General features: G+C 44.5%; 3 protein-coding genes across 4 annotated transcripts; all 3 read right to left on the reverse strand.

Moving 5' to 3' along the window:
- Positions 1–938: 938 nt before the first annotated feature.
- si:ch211-244c8.4 (APC membrane recruitment protein 2) lies at positions 939–5,179 on the reverse strand. Its single transcript, XM_037467311.2, has one exon. It carries the CDS (start codon positions 4,942–4,944, stop codon positions 1,840–1,842), a length of 3,105 nt encoding a protein of 1,034 aa, XP_037323208.2. The 5' UTR covers positions 4,945–5,179; the 3' UTR covers positions 939–1,839.
- A 1,209-nt stretch (positions 5,180–6,388) lies between these two features.
- LOC119215286 (organic solute transporter subunit alpha-like) lies at positions 6,389–10,263 on the reverse strand. Its single transcript, XM_037467315.2, has 8 exons — positions 9,996–10,263; positions 9,590–9,741; positions 9,348–9,421; positions 8,777–8,935; positions 8,503–8,614; positions 8,275–8,421; positions 7,947–8,052; positions 6,389–7,827 (listed from the first exon to the last, which is right to left on the reverse strand). Exons 1-8 carry the CDS (start codon positions 10,069–10,071, stop codon positions 7,667–7,669), a joined length of 987 nt encoding a protein of 328 aa, XP_037323212.1. The 5' UTR covers positions 10,072–10,263; the 3' UTR covers positions 6,389–7,666.
- A 1,160-nt stretch (positions 10,264–11,423) lies between these two features.
- zdhhc20a (zinc finger DHHC-type palmitoyltransferase 20a) lies at positions 11,424–17,820 on the reverse strand. 2 transcript variants are annotated; one of them, XM_037467313.2, is made up of 13 exons: positions 17,665–17,820; positions 16,636–16,662; positions 16,448–16,542; positions 16,160–16,280; positions 15,457–15,526; positions 15,102–15,134; positions 14,838–14,958; positions 13,676–13,802; positions 13,445–13,571; positions 13,140–13,226; positions 12,980–13,059; positions 12,754–12,800; positions 11,424–12,668 (listed from the first exon to the last, which is right to left on the reverse strand). In XM_037467313.2, the coding sequence occupies exons 1-12, from the start codon at positions 17,780–17,782 to the stop codon at positions 12,757–12,759; spliced, it is 1,050 nt and encodes a 349-aa protein (XP_037323210.1). In that variant the 5' UTR covers positions 17,783–17,820; the 3' UTR covers positions 11,424–12,668; positions 12,754–12,756. The 2 variants fall into 2 exon arrangements, with proteins under 2 accessions (XP_037323210.1, XP_037323209.1); XM_037467312.2 differs by having other exon boundaries at positions 13,676–13,808; positions 17,665–17,819.
- Between the last annotated feature and the right edge of the window lie 299 nt (positions 17,821–18,119).

The raw sequence follows: 18,119 nt of genomic DNA on the forward strand, positions 1-18,119 counted from the left end.
GTTTCATCTATTGGATTCAATCTTTCAATCTATGACACTGCGTCACAACCTTAAAAACCAAACCTCGGGTGATCATAAATCTACTTTCTGTTCAAGCAAATGTTTAAATGTTTTAGTCCCAAATTGCAGTTATGTGTTGTGTTTGAGCCTCAGGGGGAAACTGTCCTTTTATCAGGAAGATGGTTCTAGCCTCTATCAGCACCTGATTGGGCAAAATTGATTGCGGCAAAAGATGGTCCTCTTTTCTCAGCGTGCAGCCTCTGGCTTCCTGGAGAACACAAAGGTCTTTTTGTGTCACCTCCGCTCTGCTCTTTTTTTTTTAAAGGAATTCACCCTTTGTCCATCGCCTTATTCCTAGCACCAGGCTCCTTACAACAGTGCCACATGACTCAGGTCTGTGTCCTGTCTCTAACCTGAGGTTTCACTCCACCGCAAGTAGCTGTTAGCACTGCTTTTCAACATGTTCTTTGCACATTTTGCGATCAAGTGACTATCTTCATGTTGATATCAAACTGGAGCTTAATGTCCTAACGAAAGTACCCTCGCGGTCTTCACGCAGCACATCCGTCCGTGTGCATTTCACACTAAGAATAGCAATGACACACATTCCCTAACCCTTTTCCTGATAATAAGGTATGCATGTGAAGCGTTTTCCCTTGCAGCTCATTGGATCCGCCTCTTCTGACTTTCATGTGCTCGCTTTTCAGGTCAGTGAGCTTTGAATGTGGATAATGTTGGAATGATGTTCCTGCGAAGATACTCTGAGCCAAGCTGTTCTACGTTAGTGAGCCATTAGTTATGTTATCACCGTATTTAAACCTCATTCTCATTAAATCATTTAAAGTGATTATGTAAATCCTTTTGCTCTTCCGATCTATCTGAATACTGCCACATTCTAGAAAAAACATGACGGATGTAATCCACAATTTAAACAGATCTCATCTTGCAAATATTCGTATTGTTTTATTGATTAAATAGGAAACAGAACAACATAGATGAGACTATACACAGATATTCTGCTCTCAACGCAGTATAAGTGGGATGAGGACACGTCACTGTAAGAGAGGTCTCATCTCAGCATCCTCTCTGTCTCGTCCACAGGGCCATTCACAATGGCTGCTGTCCACTGTCCATTTCACTGATATTCCACTCCTCCCTCCAAACTATTCTCTCCCAGAGTTCACAGTGAGATCTAATCATGTCGCGTTTGAGCAACACAGTCCCAACATCATCAGCGTTAAAATGAATGGCACTGTTTCTGCTACTTACATCCAAAGATAGGTGTGGAATGTAAATTTGGTTGTTGCATTAATTGATAGAGCTTCTGCTGTTCTTCTCCGGACATACGTAAAAAGTAAAGAGACTTGCTGCAAAAGAAGGACCAATAGGTTTGACGATTTCTACAAAAAGTGGGAGTAACAAAAGCTACTGCAAGTACTGTAGAAAAGATTCCAAGAGTCGGTCCGAAAAAGCACCCTTAAAAAGGCACTCGCCCATGTTGTGTGTGTGTGTGTGTGTGTGTGACTGTGATCCGAGAAGACCTCTTTTTTCTTGCTTATCCTTAGTCACCGATGCTGCTATTTGTTCAGGTGCAAACCCGAACCTTTCCTGAGTGCGTGTCCAGTTGCCTCAGCACCAAAGAGCCGGGCTTGTTGCTTGGGCTCCTCGTGGAGATGTTTTGTGCTGAAGGCCTTCTTGCCTGTGTTACTGTCGCTTGTGGTGCAGTGAAGCCAAGAATATAACAGTCAAGGGAAAAAAAAGGGTGATTATTGAGTTACATTTGAGAGAGAAAAAAGTTGCAAATAATCTCTGTCATTGAATGAATCAAGCCAAGTTTGTTCATTTTCTCATCTGAGCGATGCCACCTGCGGCTGCAGCTTTGTTCCCGGCCCTGCGGACAGGAACTTTGGACACGGGGATCTTGGTGCGGGACGGCTCTTTAGCTTGCGGCGCATGGGACGCGGCGTGAGACTGCGCGGCGTGCTTCACGGGGATCTTTGAGTCACGCGGCAAAGCGGCGAGAGGTTTCGTCTGGGGAGGCTGCGGACTCTCCTCCTGGGTTGGCTTTGAGGCGGGCGCATCGAATTGAAAATCACTGCTTTTGTCTCTCCCCACTGCGTCATGTGAGTGGAAACGGGGCCTCTCTTCCTCCAGCACAGGGGTAGGCGGGTCGTCAACATGCTGACCGTCCCGGACGGGCGGCTTCCCCGCTCTGCCCCCTCCGACTACGGGTATTTTGCGTAGTCCTGACGCCTTCACCAGCGGTATCCTGCTTTCCCTGGAGAGGCTCGTTCGGGACTCGCTGTGCAGTTCTTCTGTTTTCGACAGTGTGGTCTGGGCCCCCGGGGCACACGTGCCGCTTGGACTGATCAGTTGCTCATCGGCCGATGCCTGACCGCTTGCCCTGATCTTGGCCGAGGCCGGTGCCGCACTCGACCATGCGGCCGGAGGAGAATAAGGAGTGGAGGGAGTGGAAGGAGTGGAAGGAGGGGAAGTGATGGGACAAAGGGCCGGGGACGTTGCAGGGGGGGGTTTAGATTGAGAAACTGTGTTCTGAGCGGGAGGGTCTTTAGAGACAGAAGCTGAGTTACGAACAGGGGCGGGAAGGTCAGGAGATATGGACACTGGGAGGTGAGCAGGGGCAGGAGGGTTTTTAGATACAGAAGCTGGAATTGGAGCAATAACAGGAGGGGGCTTAGATACAGAAATATGGGTCTGAGCGAGAACAGGAGGGGCTTTAGAGTGAGAAACCTGCATTTGAGCTGGAGCAGGGGGATCAGTAGACGCATGGATCGGGATCTGAGCAATGACAGGAGAGACTTTGGACCGAGAAACCTGCACGTGAGCAGGTGGGTCTTTAGACACAGAATCTGGGATTTTAGCCGAAGCAGGAGGCTCTTGAGATTGAGGTGCTGGGATCGGAGCCGGGGCAAGAGTTGTTGGGAATGCAGTAGGAACAACAGCATGAGGGGTAGGGGCCGGGGCCGGAGTGGGAGCAGGGGGCATTTTATCCGAAGAGACTGGTGCAGGAATATGTTTAGTCGTAGGAGGAATCGTATCTAATGAGACAGAAGATGGAGTCGTGACAGATGCAGGGCAGGCTTGGGTACTAGATGTGACAGATGGGGTAGGATACTTATTGTGAGCAATTACAAGGGAGGGAGGGTTCTTATTCATGTCCGTCGGACTAGAGGTGGGCGTAGGTTTGGACAGGGCCGCAGATACCGAGCCAGAGGTTGTTATTGGAGTGGGAACGGTTGTCCCGTTGGAGGGGGCAGCCGGAGAAGGAAAGAGGGGTTTGGTAGTGACTGCAGAGGGAGGTGACGCTGTCACCTGGGTTTTAGGTTCTCCTGCAGCTGAACTTAGGGAAGGTCTGAAGGGCGTGGAAATGTGCTGGTTTAAACTGCTGGCTGAATCTAATTTAGCAGATGGAGGTTGAGTAAAAGCAACAGGGGTGGGAGGGCTATGGGTAACTGGTGGAGTCTTAATCGATGCTGGGGCTGGAGTCGCCACATGGGTAGGTTTACTTACGGAGGTGATAGATTCCCGTTTGCCAACCGAACATGTAAGAGTTGGACCGATGGAAGGTTCACTGACTACATTGGGTGGAGCTGTTTGAGCAACAGAGGTGGAGCTCGGTGTGGATTTAATTGGCACCGAAGGGAGCGACATAATTGGAGCTGAAAAGCTTGTTAGTGTGAAAGGGGTAGTTGAGGGTTTTGTTGTGACGGGAGGAGGGGTCGATTTAGTCGCGGCGCTCGGAGACGCCTCGGAGCGCGCGAGCCGAGCAGAGTCCGGGCTCGCTTTGACCGGGGGAGCGGTCAAAGTGGAAGATTTGGTCAAAGTGGTGATGATGGAGCTCGGCTTAGCAACGGGAGGAGAGGCTGTGGTTGTCCGTGTCAGAGGTGCAAAGGATTGGGTCGAGGCCGTCGCGGGGACGGCTGCGGGCGAAGGCCTCGCCGTAGCGGCGTCGCTGACCGGAGCGGAGGTCGCCGGGGATGAGATGGAGGGTTTGGAGAACACCGACGTGGGGGATGCTGTGTGCTCGGCCCCCCCGGCGTTGACGGGACTGCTGGCTTTCCCCCACTCTGCCTCCACGTCGGCCATGATGTCTCCGCCGCCTGTTATGGAGTCGAAGGTCAGAAGCGAGGAGATGTCAGCCAGCAGGCAGCTCAGGCTGTTGTCTCCGGGTACCAGGGGCGGTTCGGATGCGGGCAAAGGCGGCACATGCTCGTTAGTTCTACTCACGTCGCCTGCCGGCCCCTTGGCGGTCAAGGTCTCTGATGGGGACGTGCACGCACTGTCCTGTGGTGTTAGGCTCACGTCGGGCTCGCAGCTCTCCGTCTCGGGGCTGTCCAGAGAGCGATGCTGGGGTTTCGGGGTCAGGACGAGGTCATCTTTGATGATTTCCACACTGTTGGCCCGTGAGGACATGAGAAGTGGGCTCGGAGGGGCTTCCTCCTCTTTGTCCTTTGATCGGAACTTAACGTTGCCAAAGAGACCCTTGAGCCCGCGGCGTTGCCGACCCGCCGTGGGCTGGGTGACGGTGCGGACCCTGCGGTCCCCCGTCCCTCTCCGGCCTCCCCTCAGCAGCGACAGGAAGCTGAGGGACTTGGCTGAGCCGGCTGAAGAAATGGAGGCGCGAGCGTGAGCGGCCGCCAGAACGCCATCTTCGCCGAGTGTCTCTTCCTCTTCCTGCTCCCTCTCTCCTTGACTCTCCTCCTGCCCGTTTTCCCTGTCCTGCTCCTGCTCCGAGTCGGGCGATAATCCATCGACGGTGCTGCTCCTTGTGACAGGTGACTTGTGGTTTCCATCCCCTTGGCTTCGAAGAGAAAAGATGTTACCTGGCTTGCGTTTGCCAAACAGCTTGAATCCTTTTCTGATCTTTCCCCTCGACTGGGATTCACTAGGCGGGGGGTCCGTGCTCTCCGTTTGTACATCCATCTTCTCTCCGTTTCCCCCCCTTTCTCTGTATCCTCCGGGTTTCTCGCTGCAGTTATTATTCCCCAGCCAGCGGAGTCAGCATTTATATCCAGACCTTATCTCTCGATGGTCGTCTGCAGCGTGGCTTCCCCTCTTTTACTCTTGTTGCTTTTCTTTACGCGTTGTGCGTATCCCTCGCTCTGTCTATCTTTCCCATCCAGCCCTTTCTCCTATAGTTCTCCCATGAAAGCCCCTCCCCTCGTTTTTTTTTGCCTGGCTGCTCTCCCTGGTTGCCATAGCAACTGAGGGGCTAAGCAGCTTTCGTCAGCAATGCGGAGCCAGGGGCTGCCATCAACCCACCCTCAATGCAGCTCTCCCTTCCTCTCTCTCTCTCTCTGTCTGATGACTCTGTTTACATAACAGTAGAGACAAATACTCCATTAATAGGACCACATTTTCAACATCTCATGCAGATTAATGCAATAACCTTTATGTGTAGCATATTAATCTTTTAATGGAACAGATTTGCTTTTTTTCCACATCTAGTGTGACGCAGCAACCTACAATAGCTCACAAGTATTCTACTTAAAAATGTATAATTTATTAGAGCATTGCAAATCTATAAATAGTTATTACGGCAGTGTAAACCTTTTATCACATTCAAGTTTGGCCGATAAATAGCATGTTGACGTGTTCCTCATCACAGTACTTTAGTTTTCTAAGTCCATCATCTACTGTAAGACTTTATGATGTTATTACTTCATAAAAGCCCTTTAGAGCCATCAGAGAAAAGATAAATATAAAACATCAATACAAGACATCCTGTGAAGCTTAACTGTAGAATTAAAGGTTGTCAACCTTCCATTAGGTGTGGTTTTTTAGCAGCCTTGACAGAGTCAACAGACAAACTGTCAGGACTGGTGGGTTCAAGCAGAGGAAGGACTCAAACGCAGAGTTTTAGGCGAAAATTACTTTTTAATGATCCAATATACAAAGAAAATGTAAAACACCAAGGGGAAAAACCGAGGACACGATGACTCTTAGACGATGCAGACAAGCAGCGCAAGCACAGCATGCAAACATGCAATGACGCAACAAGGGACAAGAGACTGACAGGGCTTAAATACACAGGGGGGGGGGGGGGTGCAGGTGATTGAACACAGGTGGAAAAAATCAATGACACTGCAGACAATCACAGTGGAAGACAGGACAAGGCAGGAAGTGAAGTTAACCCAAGGACACGAGAGACATGACACTACAAAATAAAACAAACAAAATTATACCAATTAGCTAAAAATGTCATTATATCTGGTTTTGCCACTAATGTTATGTGTACATTTTTTATTCAAGCAACGTTTAGATTATAGCATTCACTAAAAGATGATACATATTTGAAAAATATAACATCAAATGAAATTGTCTAATTGATATGGTGCTCAAAACACATTTATTGATGTGACAAAATCTAATTTCTTTGTGTAAATACCAAATACAGATTACTTTCTAAATTGAATTCCTATTAATCATGTTCATCCTGTGGTAAGTCTGTTTGCTTGCAACAACCATTTATTAATAACTGTTTTCCTTCTTTTGGAAAACAGGGGATTAAAAAAAAAAAATTGTTGTATAGTTTTATCATGTAAAAGTTTTTGTTGAACTGAAAACAAATAATCCATATAAATGAACCACGTGAGACTTGTTTGGGGTTGATCAAGCATGGCCTCTGGTGGTTGCTAAAGAAACAGCACGTGTTACGGTCTGACTAGAAATAAAGCTGTTGTCTCATCAGTGTGTGTCTCCTGTCCCACATAAGTCTGAGTAAGTGGGTCAGCAGTCTTTGAACACATCTGGCGGTTTTCCACACACCGTCTAGACACAATATGGCGTTAAAAAGAACAAAGATGTAACACAGTATTAGTTTTCCTGAAATCAATTTTAGAAATGCACAAATATTTCCCTCTGCATGCGTCATGTCTCATTAAGTTTTTGCTTGAAACGTTAGTTTAATACAAGCAGCCTGTGTTTATCTTTATTGACCACTTTAGTACAAAGTAATCCGCTCGCTTGGCCAAAATAACCTTTAGTGGATGACCACAGCTTTCAAACGCACACTCGTACACATTAACAACATTAAACAGGTGTTTGTAATAACTATTTTCCAGGCCGATTTAAATATTTTGTTTTTCCACACATGTGTGTATTAACTGTACAGAATGCTGTTACACTCTCTCAATTCTGCATTGAGCATTTGTTCCTCTCCTCCATCATAGTTACAGGCTGAAATCTATCTACTGCTTCCAAAAGATAAAGAAATATTAAACCGTAAAGAAATGTTATCACTGTGGGAAATATAAAGATTTGCTTTTTTGCAAAGATTTGATGAGACGAATGATCCAACTTTGTGCAAATGGATGTGAAATTAAATGAAAATGTTATTTTTCTATTCCTTAAAAAAAATGTAAACAATTCAAGAGCCAACGTTTTGTTTCCAGAACAGTCTTGTGTACTTGGGGTAACCCTCACCCCTGAGGGAGGCTTTTGTGACTGAAAGTAACAATCTTTGTGAACCAACCCTCAAAGTTTTGTCTTCTGCAGGATGCATATGTTACATTACATGTCATTTAGCTGACGCTTTTATCCAAAGCGACTTACAATAAGTGCATTTCAACCATAAGGATAAAAACCCAGAAGAACACGAAACAAGAAAGTGCAATTTCATCAAATATCATCCCTGTCTTCTTTTCTAGACGTCATGCTCCATGTGAGTAGTCTGCAGGGCGACTTCAGCCTTGTTGTCGTTGTCCTCGGCCTCAGAGGGAAGTTTGTCGTACGTTCGACGGTATAAAGACTGATTAATCAGAGTGATGATAAACATCTCCATGATCATCATCTGCTGACTGAGCACTGCAGCGCAGAGAGAGAGAGAGAAAGAGAGAGAGAGAGAGAGAGAGAGAGCGAGAGATCAAATCAGGGTTCCAGAGGGATTATTTCATGCTTCTGACGTTTCTGAGATGTTTTCTTACTGGAGCCACGAGCCTGAGAAGAGAAGGGGGGGGCACAGGCGATGGTCCCATCCAGGGCCAGGATGTTAATGATTGATGTCTGCAGCTGACTCAGGACAAGTATTAGCTAAGGAGAAAAAACAATGCTTGATCAATTACGGCATACACACAGTTTATACTGCACGAAACCACTACAGCCAATGGGATGGTGTCGAATTGGATGAATCCCACGAGAGGGTTCATTTGTCCACCAGGCTCTCACTCACTCGCTCACTCTGCCGTTGTACATTGTACTACTTAACGCCAAACTGTCACTTGAGATTGCAACACACGACTTGTATTGACTCACCTGGTAGAGCGCATACTTGGGTACAATTTTAATGTCACGCAGGAAGCTGTTTGTGTTCATGAAGATAATGGCGACAGGCCAAAGAGAGATGATGGTGAGAACGCCGATGAATGGGTTAATCCAAATGGCCGTACCAGTGATCTCTAGCTAAAAAGAAAAAGAGATTAAAACTGCAAATCATGTGAGGTGAACTTTTCAGTGCATCAGTGGAGCGCTTCAAACATTTACATCTGAGAGATCAAAGTTGCCGTTGGTCCACAACACTATGCAGAGGATGGAGAGCACCGTCTTCAGGATTGCATACTGGAGAACCCCCAACTTCAGGAAGAAAAACCACCTCCTGATCGATCAGAAACGTGCACAAGGATTAGACAATGTGCATTCAACATGGAAAGAATTTGGAATAATAGTGGGATTACATAACTTTACAACTGAAGGGCTTCAGCTGTTAGAACGTGAGGAGATTTACAAAGATGGTATTTGAGTAAACAGGCATAGGTACCGTGACATGGGCACGCGGGGTAAACAGAGGCAGCAGCAGCAGCACGGCCCGGTGGAAACTTTGAAGGGTTTACCGGAGAACCGCTTCAGGAAAGCACCGGTGCCCCCAAACTCCTGGACAATCAGAACCACGACCTTGTACACCACGACTGCAAAATAACTAATGACAGAGCGGGGGAGAAGGGATTCAAGCCATGTTATTGAGAGCAGGTGGCAAAGCTGAAGATGCCCTGGTCAAGTGGTGAGCTTTGCTGCCACAGTGCATGTCGGTCCGTTAGAGCAAGCGAGCCAAATAACAAAAGATGGCAATCACAAAATAGGAAGTCGACGGCATAAGAAGATAACAAGTGAGATCAAAGTGAGAGCTACCGGTCACAGCTACGAGATAACAGAGTGCAAAAAGGACGTTCGTGGTTAGAAAAGGAAGGAAGTTCAGATAGTAGCCAACGTCGAAATGTACAGCTTGATGTAATCGTATTCAGCTTTTCAGAAATATCGTTGAAAGCAAGACTCCGGTATGTGAACATTTACTCGCCCTGAAAACGAAGGTAGTGGGTCGAGAGAAAACGTACCAGTTAGACGTCATGTCGGTGAACATGACGGCCCTCGGGATCCACATCCCGAAACAAGCCATGGTTGAAATAACCTGAAACAGAGAGATACATCACACGCATGAATTTACATCTCGTCTTTTCTTTTTTCATCTCGTCTTTTCTTTTTTCAAAAGGCCTCACAGCCAAAAGAAAAGCAATAAACGTAGTGGATTTCAGATTAGATTTTTCATTATTATATCAACACGTGCTCGAACGCTTACCGGTGCTGCACCACTTATCCACATGAGGGTGGTCTTCTTGGGATTAGGCAGTTTTCTATATAAATAGGCGCACTGCTCGAGGTACAGCAGCAGGGAGATGCCGGACATGAGGGTGAGTATGGAGTACAGACTCAAGCCAAACACATCGAGCTCTGGTATGAATCAGAGGGCATTATTTAGCACATTTTACATGGAATAAATACCAGCCGCAGATAACAGATTTAGCTTTGGTTGAACACGATATTGTTATGTTTCACGCAGTGGCGAATGAGAGAAGAATAACTCAATAGCATGTGGTTGATCCAATAAACCCAGCTGCACACGTGATGCGGCTGAGTAAGCTGTTATTAGCTCGACGGCAAAACATTATCAGCTGTGGCGATGTGGTAAACAGAGGGTCACTCACGCTTTATCACGTCCATGGCCAGCGGGGGCTCCTGTAAACACGCCGGATCAATGGTGCCGTTGAGGGTTTCCTCCATGGCAGGCAGATGTTCCTCTTGAGAGGGTTCACTGAAGTCCAAACGGAAAGGTCTCTGACTCTGCTTTCTAAACTCCTCGTTTAAAACCGCCTCAGCGAAACCTCGTCAGTTGACAAATGACACACGATGAACGGTCTGCTGTGTCTGGCGGGAGGATTCTAGGAGCAGATTCACCACCGAGTGCACTTTACCCTGCTGGGGACTTTGAAGGAGGGAAGGTGGGATGACATCTCACAAGTTTACGAGAACACCTCCGTAAGTAACAGTCACTCATTCATTCGCAGTAATTAAAATAAACACAAAGGTCAACGTTAACGTTGAAAGGGTGAGACGCATTGCATGTGTCAGGAGGCATGAACTTTGACAGGGAGTGTTGTTTCCTTCCCAGGAACATTCATCTTAGAATTATAAAAAGGTGAAGGAGATTCCTTTAGCTCAAGCCACATTAAATGCATGGGTTTTATGTTTTATTTATACATAAATAATCTTTACGTTAGTTTGTTCTCTCTCCATATCTACCTCTTGTGACTACTGAGCTTTGTCCAATCGTTCCCATGAATACTGGATTACGAGCATCACTCAAATGCAGGTAGAACATGACATTTTGGACATGGGGGGGGGGGTTATTATTCAGGTTTAACCTCAAAGAAAGCTGTTTGATTACATTTTCAATTCTTGTTTTATGAAATATTTGCCCACAAATAATCATAAAATTTCCATTGGAGTCAAAATAATACCTCTAAATTGAGGTAGAAAATGTATTTTTTAATCTATTAAGGGTGCTTTTAAGGATGGGACACGCAACAATCAAAATAGGAAGTTTGCAAATGAGGAAGAATATCTTGTAAGGAAGCCCTTACACTTTGAGATGGTTTACGTTTCTAGAGCAGAAGATATGAGCGGGGGGGTGTGGGAGGTGAGCGACACGGAGTTCGTTCACCTCTCTTCTGGCTCCATGCCCAATCGTGTGTTCCTCGCTCATTGTGTTGCATGAAGCATGAAGTGCTTGTGCTGAACCGGTCAGAAGGCCCGGAGAGACTGCACCACGTCAGCATGAGATCAGGTTACCGAGGGGGTCAGATTTAATGGCATTTAGTCATAACCAGCAGTATTGGAATTATTTTAATTTTTACTTGACGAGGGAAGGACAAAAATATGAGGAATTGCAAAAAATGGCCGTTCATCCGGTGGGGAAGATTTGTTATGCGACATCATACAATTGAATTGAAGCCTTTGCAATTAGCAAAAGTATCACCCCGGTGTCGACAGATAGGGCTCAAAGTCTGAGAATTTTAAATTCCTCTCATCTGTTAGAAATCACATTTCACTAGTGTGCAAAACAAAGAATCACATTTGTTTCTTAAACATTTATTGTTATAGAACAATGAAGGACACCTTGTGGGAACAGTTTTGTCTCAATGAAAAATAGTTCTTTATGGGCCTAACTTCATCGGCAGCTCCAACTGCTTGGGACACATTAAGTTTAGTCAGTGAAGTTATTCATTAAACTGCTGTGAGAATTTGTAACACATCATTATTGTCTGCCATTCAGTGCGCGTTGCATCCTGCCAGGAGCACACGGATGAGAGCAACGTTTCATTACTGCTCTATAAAGTCTTACCTTATCTTCCCTCATTCAAGGACACATGAATCAAATGTCCTTGGGTTTCATTGTGGTTTCATTTCATAATCTTACTTTCCAACCGCTAACTTAACTTTATTTTTAAAACAAAAGATATTTACAAAAAAGATATTTACTGGCATTAAAACACACATTAAATACACACAGTGGTGCAAAGAGATGGTTATGAAAGTGAAAATATTTGGTTGAGCAGCAAAATATGCAATAAAACAATTAAAAATGAATCAAATAAATAATTTAAATAAATTCATCAAAATGAAAGACTTTTAATTTACAAAAAAAGCACAACAAATATATTGCAATTGAAATGGCCATCTCATTGACAAATATACATTCGTAAGTACTGGATATGTGTTTCAACTAGTATCCATTTCAAATGAAGAGTAACCAGATGTTTCCACAGTATAAAATTGGAAAAGTAAAAAATGAATCTCTCAAGTGTAAACAGAAAACCCTTTAAACATTTTCCAACATGTAAACTAAATTATAACCGACCGCTGCTCAAAATAACGACACTGTGCTTGGAGCTGAAAACGGATGAGACATGGCTCAGTCCGTACGAGTTAAACACAGTGGCTACCACTGCTCTCCTTTAAATATTAATGCTGGAATAATACTGACCAAGGCTGTTAATCTAGTAGGAATGTACCATGTGATTAATATATGCACATAAAAACAGACAACTCAAATAAAAAAAATTTAAAAAATCGTTTTACTTTCTAAAGACAAAGACCAAACATGTGGATCACCTCACACAGGTGCGATCTACGAGGCCGCTGCACAGTCCCTGTTGACGTGGCGACAGCGCGGTCCCGGCACCGGTTTAAAGCACAATGGAGGAAGGACGGTCCATCGAAAGTACAACGAAAACAAGCTTCTTGGGGCTCAAACTCCAAATGATGGTGGAGGACGTTCTCCTGTAGGTGCTGGTGCTCCCGGTCTAAGGCATCGTCGTCTACGGACGAGTACAAAGTAGTAATAAACACAGGAGGACAAACCAGCACGACTCCACAGCATTTCCAACACGTTGTCGCGTATACCTGCTAAGGGCCACTCTCCATCGTCACCGAGACCGTCTGACCTCCGTCTAAGAGCAGTGAAGACACACGAGAGCGATTGTTTGACAATATTCCTGCTGATGGTGGTCTTGTTTATTTATATAGGTCATTGAGAGGCATCAGTGTTAAATAGGGACTCGTTTCATATCCAGTTAAGTTCTTGCGTAGTTACGCAAACATAATTCAACAAATGTCAAAACCCACGAACCCTTTTTCTCTTGGCTGTCGTCCACCGTGTGTTGAATATTGTTACCAAGCGCAAAAGGGTCAGCTTTCCCATCAGCAGGGCTGCAATTGAAGTTGCATCACAGGTTACAACCCAGGAAACCGTTAAATATTTGAAAGAAAAACAAAAAAATATCACTAGCCTTTTGCCATTGTGCTGGAGGACACGGTTTGCTTGTTCAGGATCTATATGGACCAATCTAGTAACAAAGGAAAGTCCATCTCCTAGACTAATGGGAACAAGGGGGGAGAGAAAGAAACAGGATAAGGAAACACGAGCATTGGATGAATTTAACTTTTGGATTCGTTTTAAAACATTAAAACACCAATTATATTAATTGTGTTGATACAATTCAAGCAGAGGGTAGACATATAGTAGCACTGCCTATTCATGTGCATCATTTTCACTGTTGCTAGCAGCAGGTATATGTTAAAAATAGAAACTGACCTCGAGAAAACAGGAAATATCCAGTACTTCGCTTCGTCTCCAAACACCTCAGCCGCATTTCGCCTGAAGCCCAGAGAAAACCCGCTCTTGTCTTGACCGTTTGTGAAGACGGGAGCCCGAAAAGCCTCTGAAATGGATGGAAAAATACATTCAGTCAGTGGTGACCTTGATAAAAAATTTTAGTTTAAAAAAAAAAAAAAGCTATTAAATGACGTATTCCTTTATAGCTACCTATAGTGGTCCTGTTCTTTCCCACGAGCCACAGATGGTAGCTGAGAAGTGACAGGATGCTGACAAAGAACAAGGCCGCCACAAAAAACAGAAACAAGATGTGGAATTTGGCGTGCGTGTCAGGAAGCTGTTTCTTCAGAGGGGGAAAAAAAAGAAGAACAAAATCACAAAAGTTTGTTTCCCCCCCCCAGTCTTATAGAACAAGATATAATATTTCCTGCCCCCATGTCAAGTATCGAGCTCTCCTGTGGAACCAGCGTACAGTTTCCATCCAGTGGTGCAGACATACTATCCACTTATAAGTGTAGGCTCAAGGGTTTTATCTTTAAAAACAGACCCAGACCCACAGACCCACAACGCAGTGGAAAAATAAAACATTATGATTACTATAGTTAGTTATTTTGTGGCCTCACTACAACATCTATGTTAGTACCCGTTAGTATCTTAGTACAAGTATTAGCTAGAACACAATACACTCCTTCACTGTTGGACTACATGAGAAGTGCCATTGTCTCTTGCAGAGCAGCATGCTAAAGAGGATCTCCTGATAAGTGATCACATGACATACTTGCGCAACACAATGACAAACAGTAAACAGGTTAATATCCTACAATGCAGTAGTCACATGCCTCGCCACAGCCTCAGAGCACTAGGTCTTTTACTTTAATTCAATTATTCACAATGTTGTCATTGGGGAAATGTTTTTTAAAGCCAAGGCTGCTGAATGCTAAGCTGGCAGCAAGATAATGTGAGAATTGCAGGGTCACATGTCACACAAAAATCCATCTTATTAGGCTTTAATTAAGGAGTTTGTCTCCGCAGCTACGGGCGTGACGTGTGTGTGTGTGTGTGTGTGTGTCTCAGTGAGTGAGACGACAACCCAGAGAGTTCAACAATGGTAGCTCCTGAAGAGGTTAATGTAGATGCTACAATAGCATCAACTACATCTGTCTACTAGAGTGCGTTACTTCATTGAAAGAAGCACAGAGAACAACACTAAAAAGGGTTAAGTTTCCCAATGATGTCTTCTCAAATGGCTTCTGAGAAACAAACCATCCAGCAGGGGTGAGGTTAGCTGAATGCTGAAGTAAAAAGGTATTCAGAAGATGCATTTAATGAAAGGCAGAAGAAAAAAAAAAAGATAAGAGCTTTCTGTACTCACCGTCCAAAACTTGATGAAATACTTGATGACTGTAGCACAAATGACTGCACAGTACAGTGAGGCGTACGCCAGGAACAGCACAAAGTACTTGTAGTTTGAGAATCCAACGCAGTTATTCACCCTGAATGAAAACATGAAACATAAAAGAAAAAGAGGAAAAAAAGCTTTATATTTTTTTTGCCAAAGAAAACTGACACTTTGCTGACGAACCAAAGCATCATGATGGAAGAAAAAAAAAATACTGTTAGATTGAGAAAAGCCTACCAGGGACAGTGATGGTCCATTTTCAGCACACACCTCAGAGAAGAATGAAAACATAGATCCATTAGTACCAACTATAAGATATTAGACCTTTTGAAGTCAGAAAATACATAGTGCCAAATATTCAAAAAATAAATGTGTTTATGGGTTACTTTAAAAAGAGCAAAATCAGACGTTCTGTTTAACCATTTTATTTACATGTCTCAACGGCATTGGAAGCTTCAACGTTAGCGGCAAACAGAAATCCATTTGGAATGTTTGTGAAAATAAAGTTCGAGTCAGTTTAAATGTACATTTCCTTCTTTGGGGGAAAAGTTTGAACGAGTGTGTGAGTGTCTGCACTGTGAGAAACACTCACATCTCACAGGTAGAGCAGTGATGGCAGCGGTCGGGCTTGATAATCTGGCAGTGGTTGCAGTATCTGACAGCTGTTGAGAGAAAATTTAATCAGAATGACCAAGTTACAGCTGTAACACTGTTACCGTCTTATGAAAGGCACGTTATCAGAGTTTGCAAAATATTAGGTGTGTTTTTCTGCATTGAGGTTTGCCTAGTTTATAAATGTCCGCCCTTGTAATATGGTTCAACTTCACCATCTGTATATAAAGAATTCTATAAGCGGACTGAATGTTGTGCTATACAGTCGGTAGGGGGCGAAATCCTGATTGTTGTTGATGATGATGATGATGTTGTTGTTGTTGGGTAAATGAGCCATGTGTCAGTGGTGGAGATTACGAGGTGCACCAGAGTCAAATCAACCCTCCTGATACATGCAGCACCGGAAACACAAGACCGACAAACCTCCTCTGCATTAGCAGGCAAACATCACAAAATACTTTTTGGTTAAAAAATAAATAAAAATCATTGTTGGACTGATACCCTTGAAAGGGGAAGAAACCATGTGGCAACATAAAACTGCAATTTCATTTGAGGCCATCGTGACAACAGCACAACTGTTACACAACCTGTTCTCCCCGGTGGTCCGCTTCAAAGCTGCTGATGGGAATTAAAATAGGAAGCCAACAACAGTCCGTTTGGCAGCGGAAGAGAGAGAGCCTCACCTCCTCCCGCCGTGCGCGTAAACACGGGTAAATCCCTCGCCACTTTCTTGAGAATCTCTTGCTGCATCTCGGGTCGCTCCTCTCTCTCGTACAGTTCCTTCTCCGCTCTGGGCAGAGCGAACTATCGGGAGAAGAAAGGACCAGAGTCACAGACAACCCAACAAGTAGCAGGCCGTAATGGACCATTTCCACACATGTATATCTACCAAATCCTAAACAAGAAAACAGGTTGTGTACATAGGACGAAAACAACAACAAAAAGGAAGGTTTCTTGTTTTCTTGGCTTACTGCTTTTGAGGCTGCGGCTGGTCTGGAGCAAATAGTTTTCCAGTAGGACCATACAAACATGGTGAGGAAAATGTGAAAGATGACCAAATAGCTGACTGTTGAGAGAAGGACAATAGTTAGAAATGCATTGACCCAGGGCCTCCCTGACATAACCTTTGCTATCAGAGATTCACATGATGATCACCTACTTCGTTCTGCATTATTCGGGATTGTATCTACGGCAAAAGATAAAAATATACGTTAAGGCGCGGCAATGGAGGTACAAAGAGTGCACGGCTGCACAGGCTCCCTTTCTCACGCCATGAGGCAGCAGCCTGGCACTGCCAGCAGTGACCCCACAGCCCATGACAGAGAGCTTTGTCTAACCAGCAGGGATGTCCCGGTCCTGTGCACAGCCGCTGAGTTACAGACATAACTACAGTACAGCCGGTGACATCATCATCAGCTCCAGGGTGAAATGGAACCACTGTAAAAGGCGCTTGGCACCGCGGCATCACACCATAAGCATACCTGCGGCTTTCATACCTTCTTGTTAAAAGTTTGAATTGTCATTTGTTCATGAGATAAAAGGTATACGGAATATACCTTTGCTGAATGAGGAGAGTATGGATTTCCAATGTTTTATCTCAACCTACAACCCTTTGAAATAGTAAACGTCAGCAATGTAATTTGTAAAATCTTGATTTGTAGTGATTTGAATGAATAAAAGAAACATATGAAACCATAAGAATCTGGAAATTTGAATACAAGTGTAAACCCGTGAAAACAATGAGCATATTTTAAAATTTGAGAGCTTCCCCATTCATTTACAACACAGCGCAAATTTATTCAAACGGAAAAAAGTTTTCGTCATCTCTTGCGCTTTCATCCCATTTAACTTTATTACCAAACTTGAGCGGGTGCAGTTACCACGTTGAAAATGATTATTCATCGGTGATGAACGTCCATTCTCATCTAACGCAAAAAGTTCACCCGTTACATTAAGGTCGAAGGACGGGATCCATCGTTAATAGTAGTTAAACCTGAAACAAACCGTTAATCGTACTGTTGCCCTGAGGTTTAAACGCATGTAAACAGCCTGCAGACGGAGGGGACTTTAAATCTCACTTCTAACGTTAACGCGGCTCAACAAAGTTGGCAACCGTTAAACTGTCAAAACAGGCAGATATCCGCCAGGTGATCGCTAAATACTTTTTTGAAAAAGAGATCGTACTCACAGACACACAGCTCCACAACATAAGCGTAATAAGACCAACCAACAACGAGGTTTATAAACAGTACAGGTATCCAGTTAAGCGCCCGTTGACAGCACCTCAGTACATGAGAGGGCGCCATCTTTAATCCGTGCAGGACTCCAGCTGACGGTGACGTCACGGCCATGGGCTTTATACACCGCGGAGCATGCGCAGATGTGTTTGGCACGTCTCCAGCCTCAAGCGTGTAATTTGAACACGATCGTTCACTCCTGGGGCACCAGGGATGCTCTCCGTCAGGCACGTGCGCAGAGAGACACCTAGAGGTGCTCCAGCACCTGACTTTTTGCCCTGGATGAGAAGGGTGCCCCTCCTGCTGGAGCTCAATTTTTTTTTTCATTCATCAATATTTAAGAATAAGAAGATCCTTTAAAGACAGTTTTACTGTTCTACAAGTTCACTAGTTTGTTTAATTTAAT

The sequence above is a fragment of the Pungitius pungitius genome, chromosome 16, assembly GCF_949316345.1.
Source record: "Pungitius pungitius chromosome 16, fPunPun2.1, whole genome shotgun sequence".
NCBI lineage: Eukaryota > Metazoa > Chordata > Actinopteri > Perciformes > Gasterosteidae > Pungitius > Pungitius pungitius.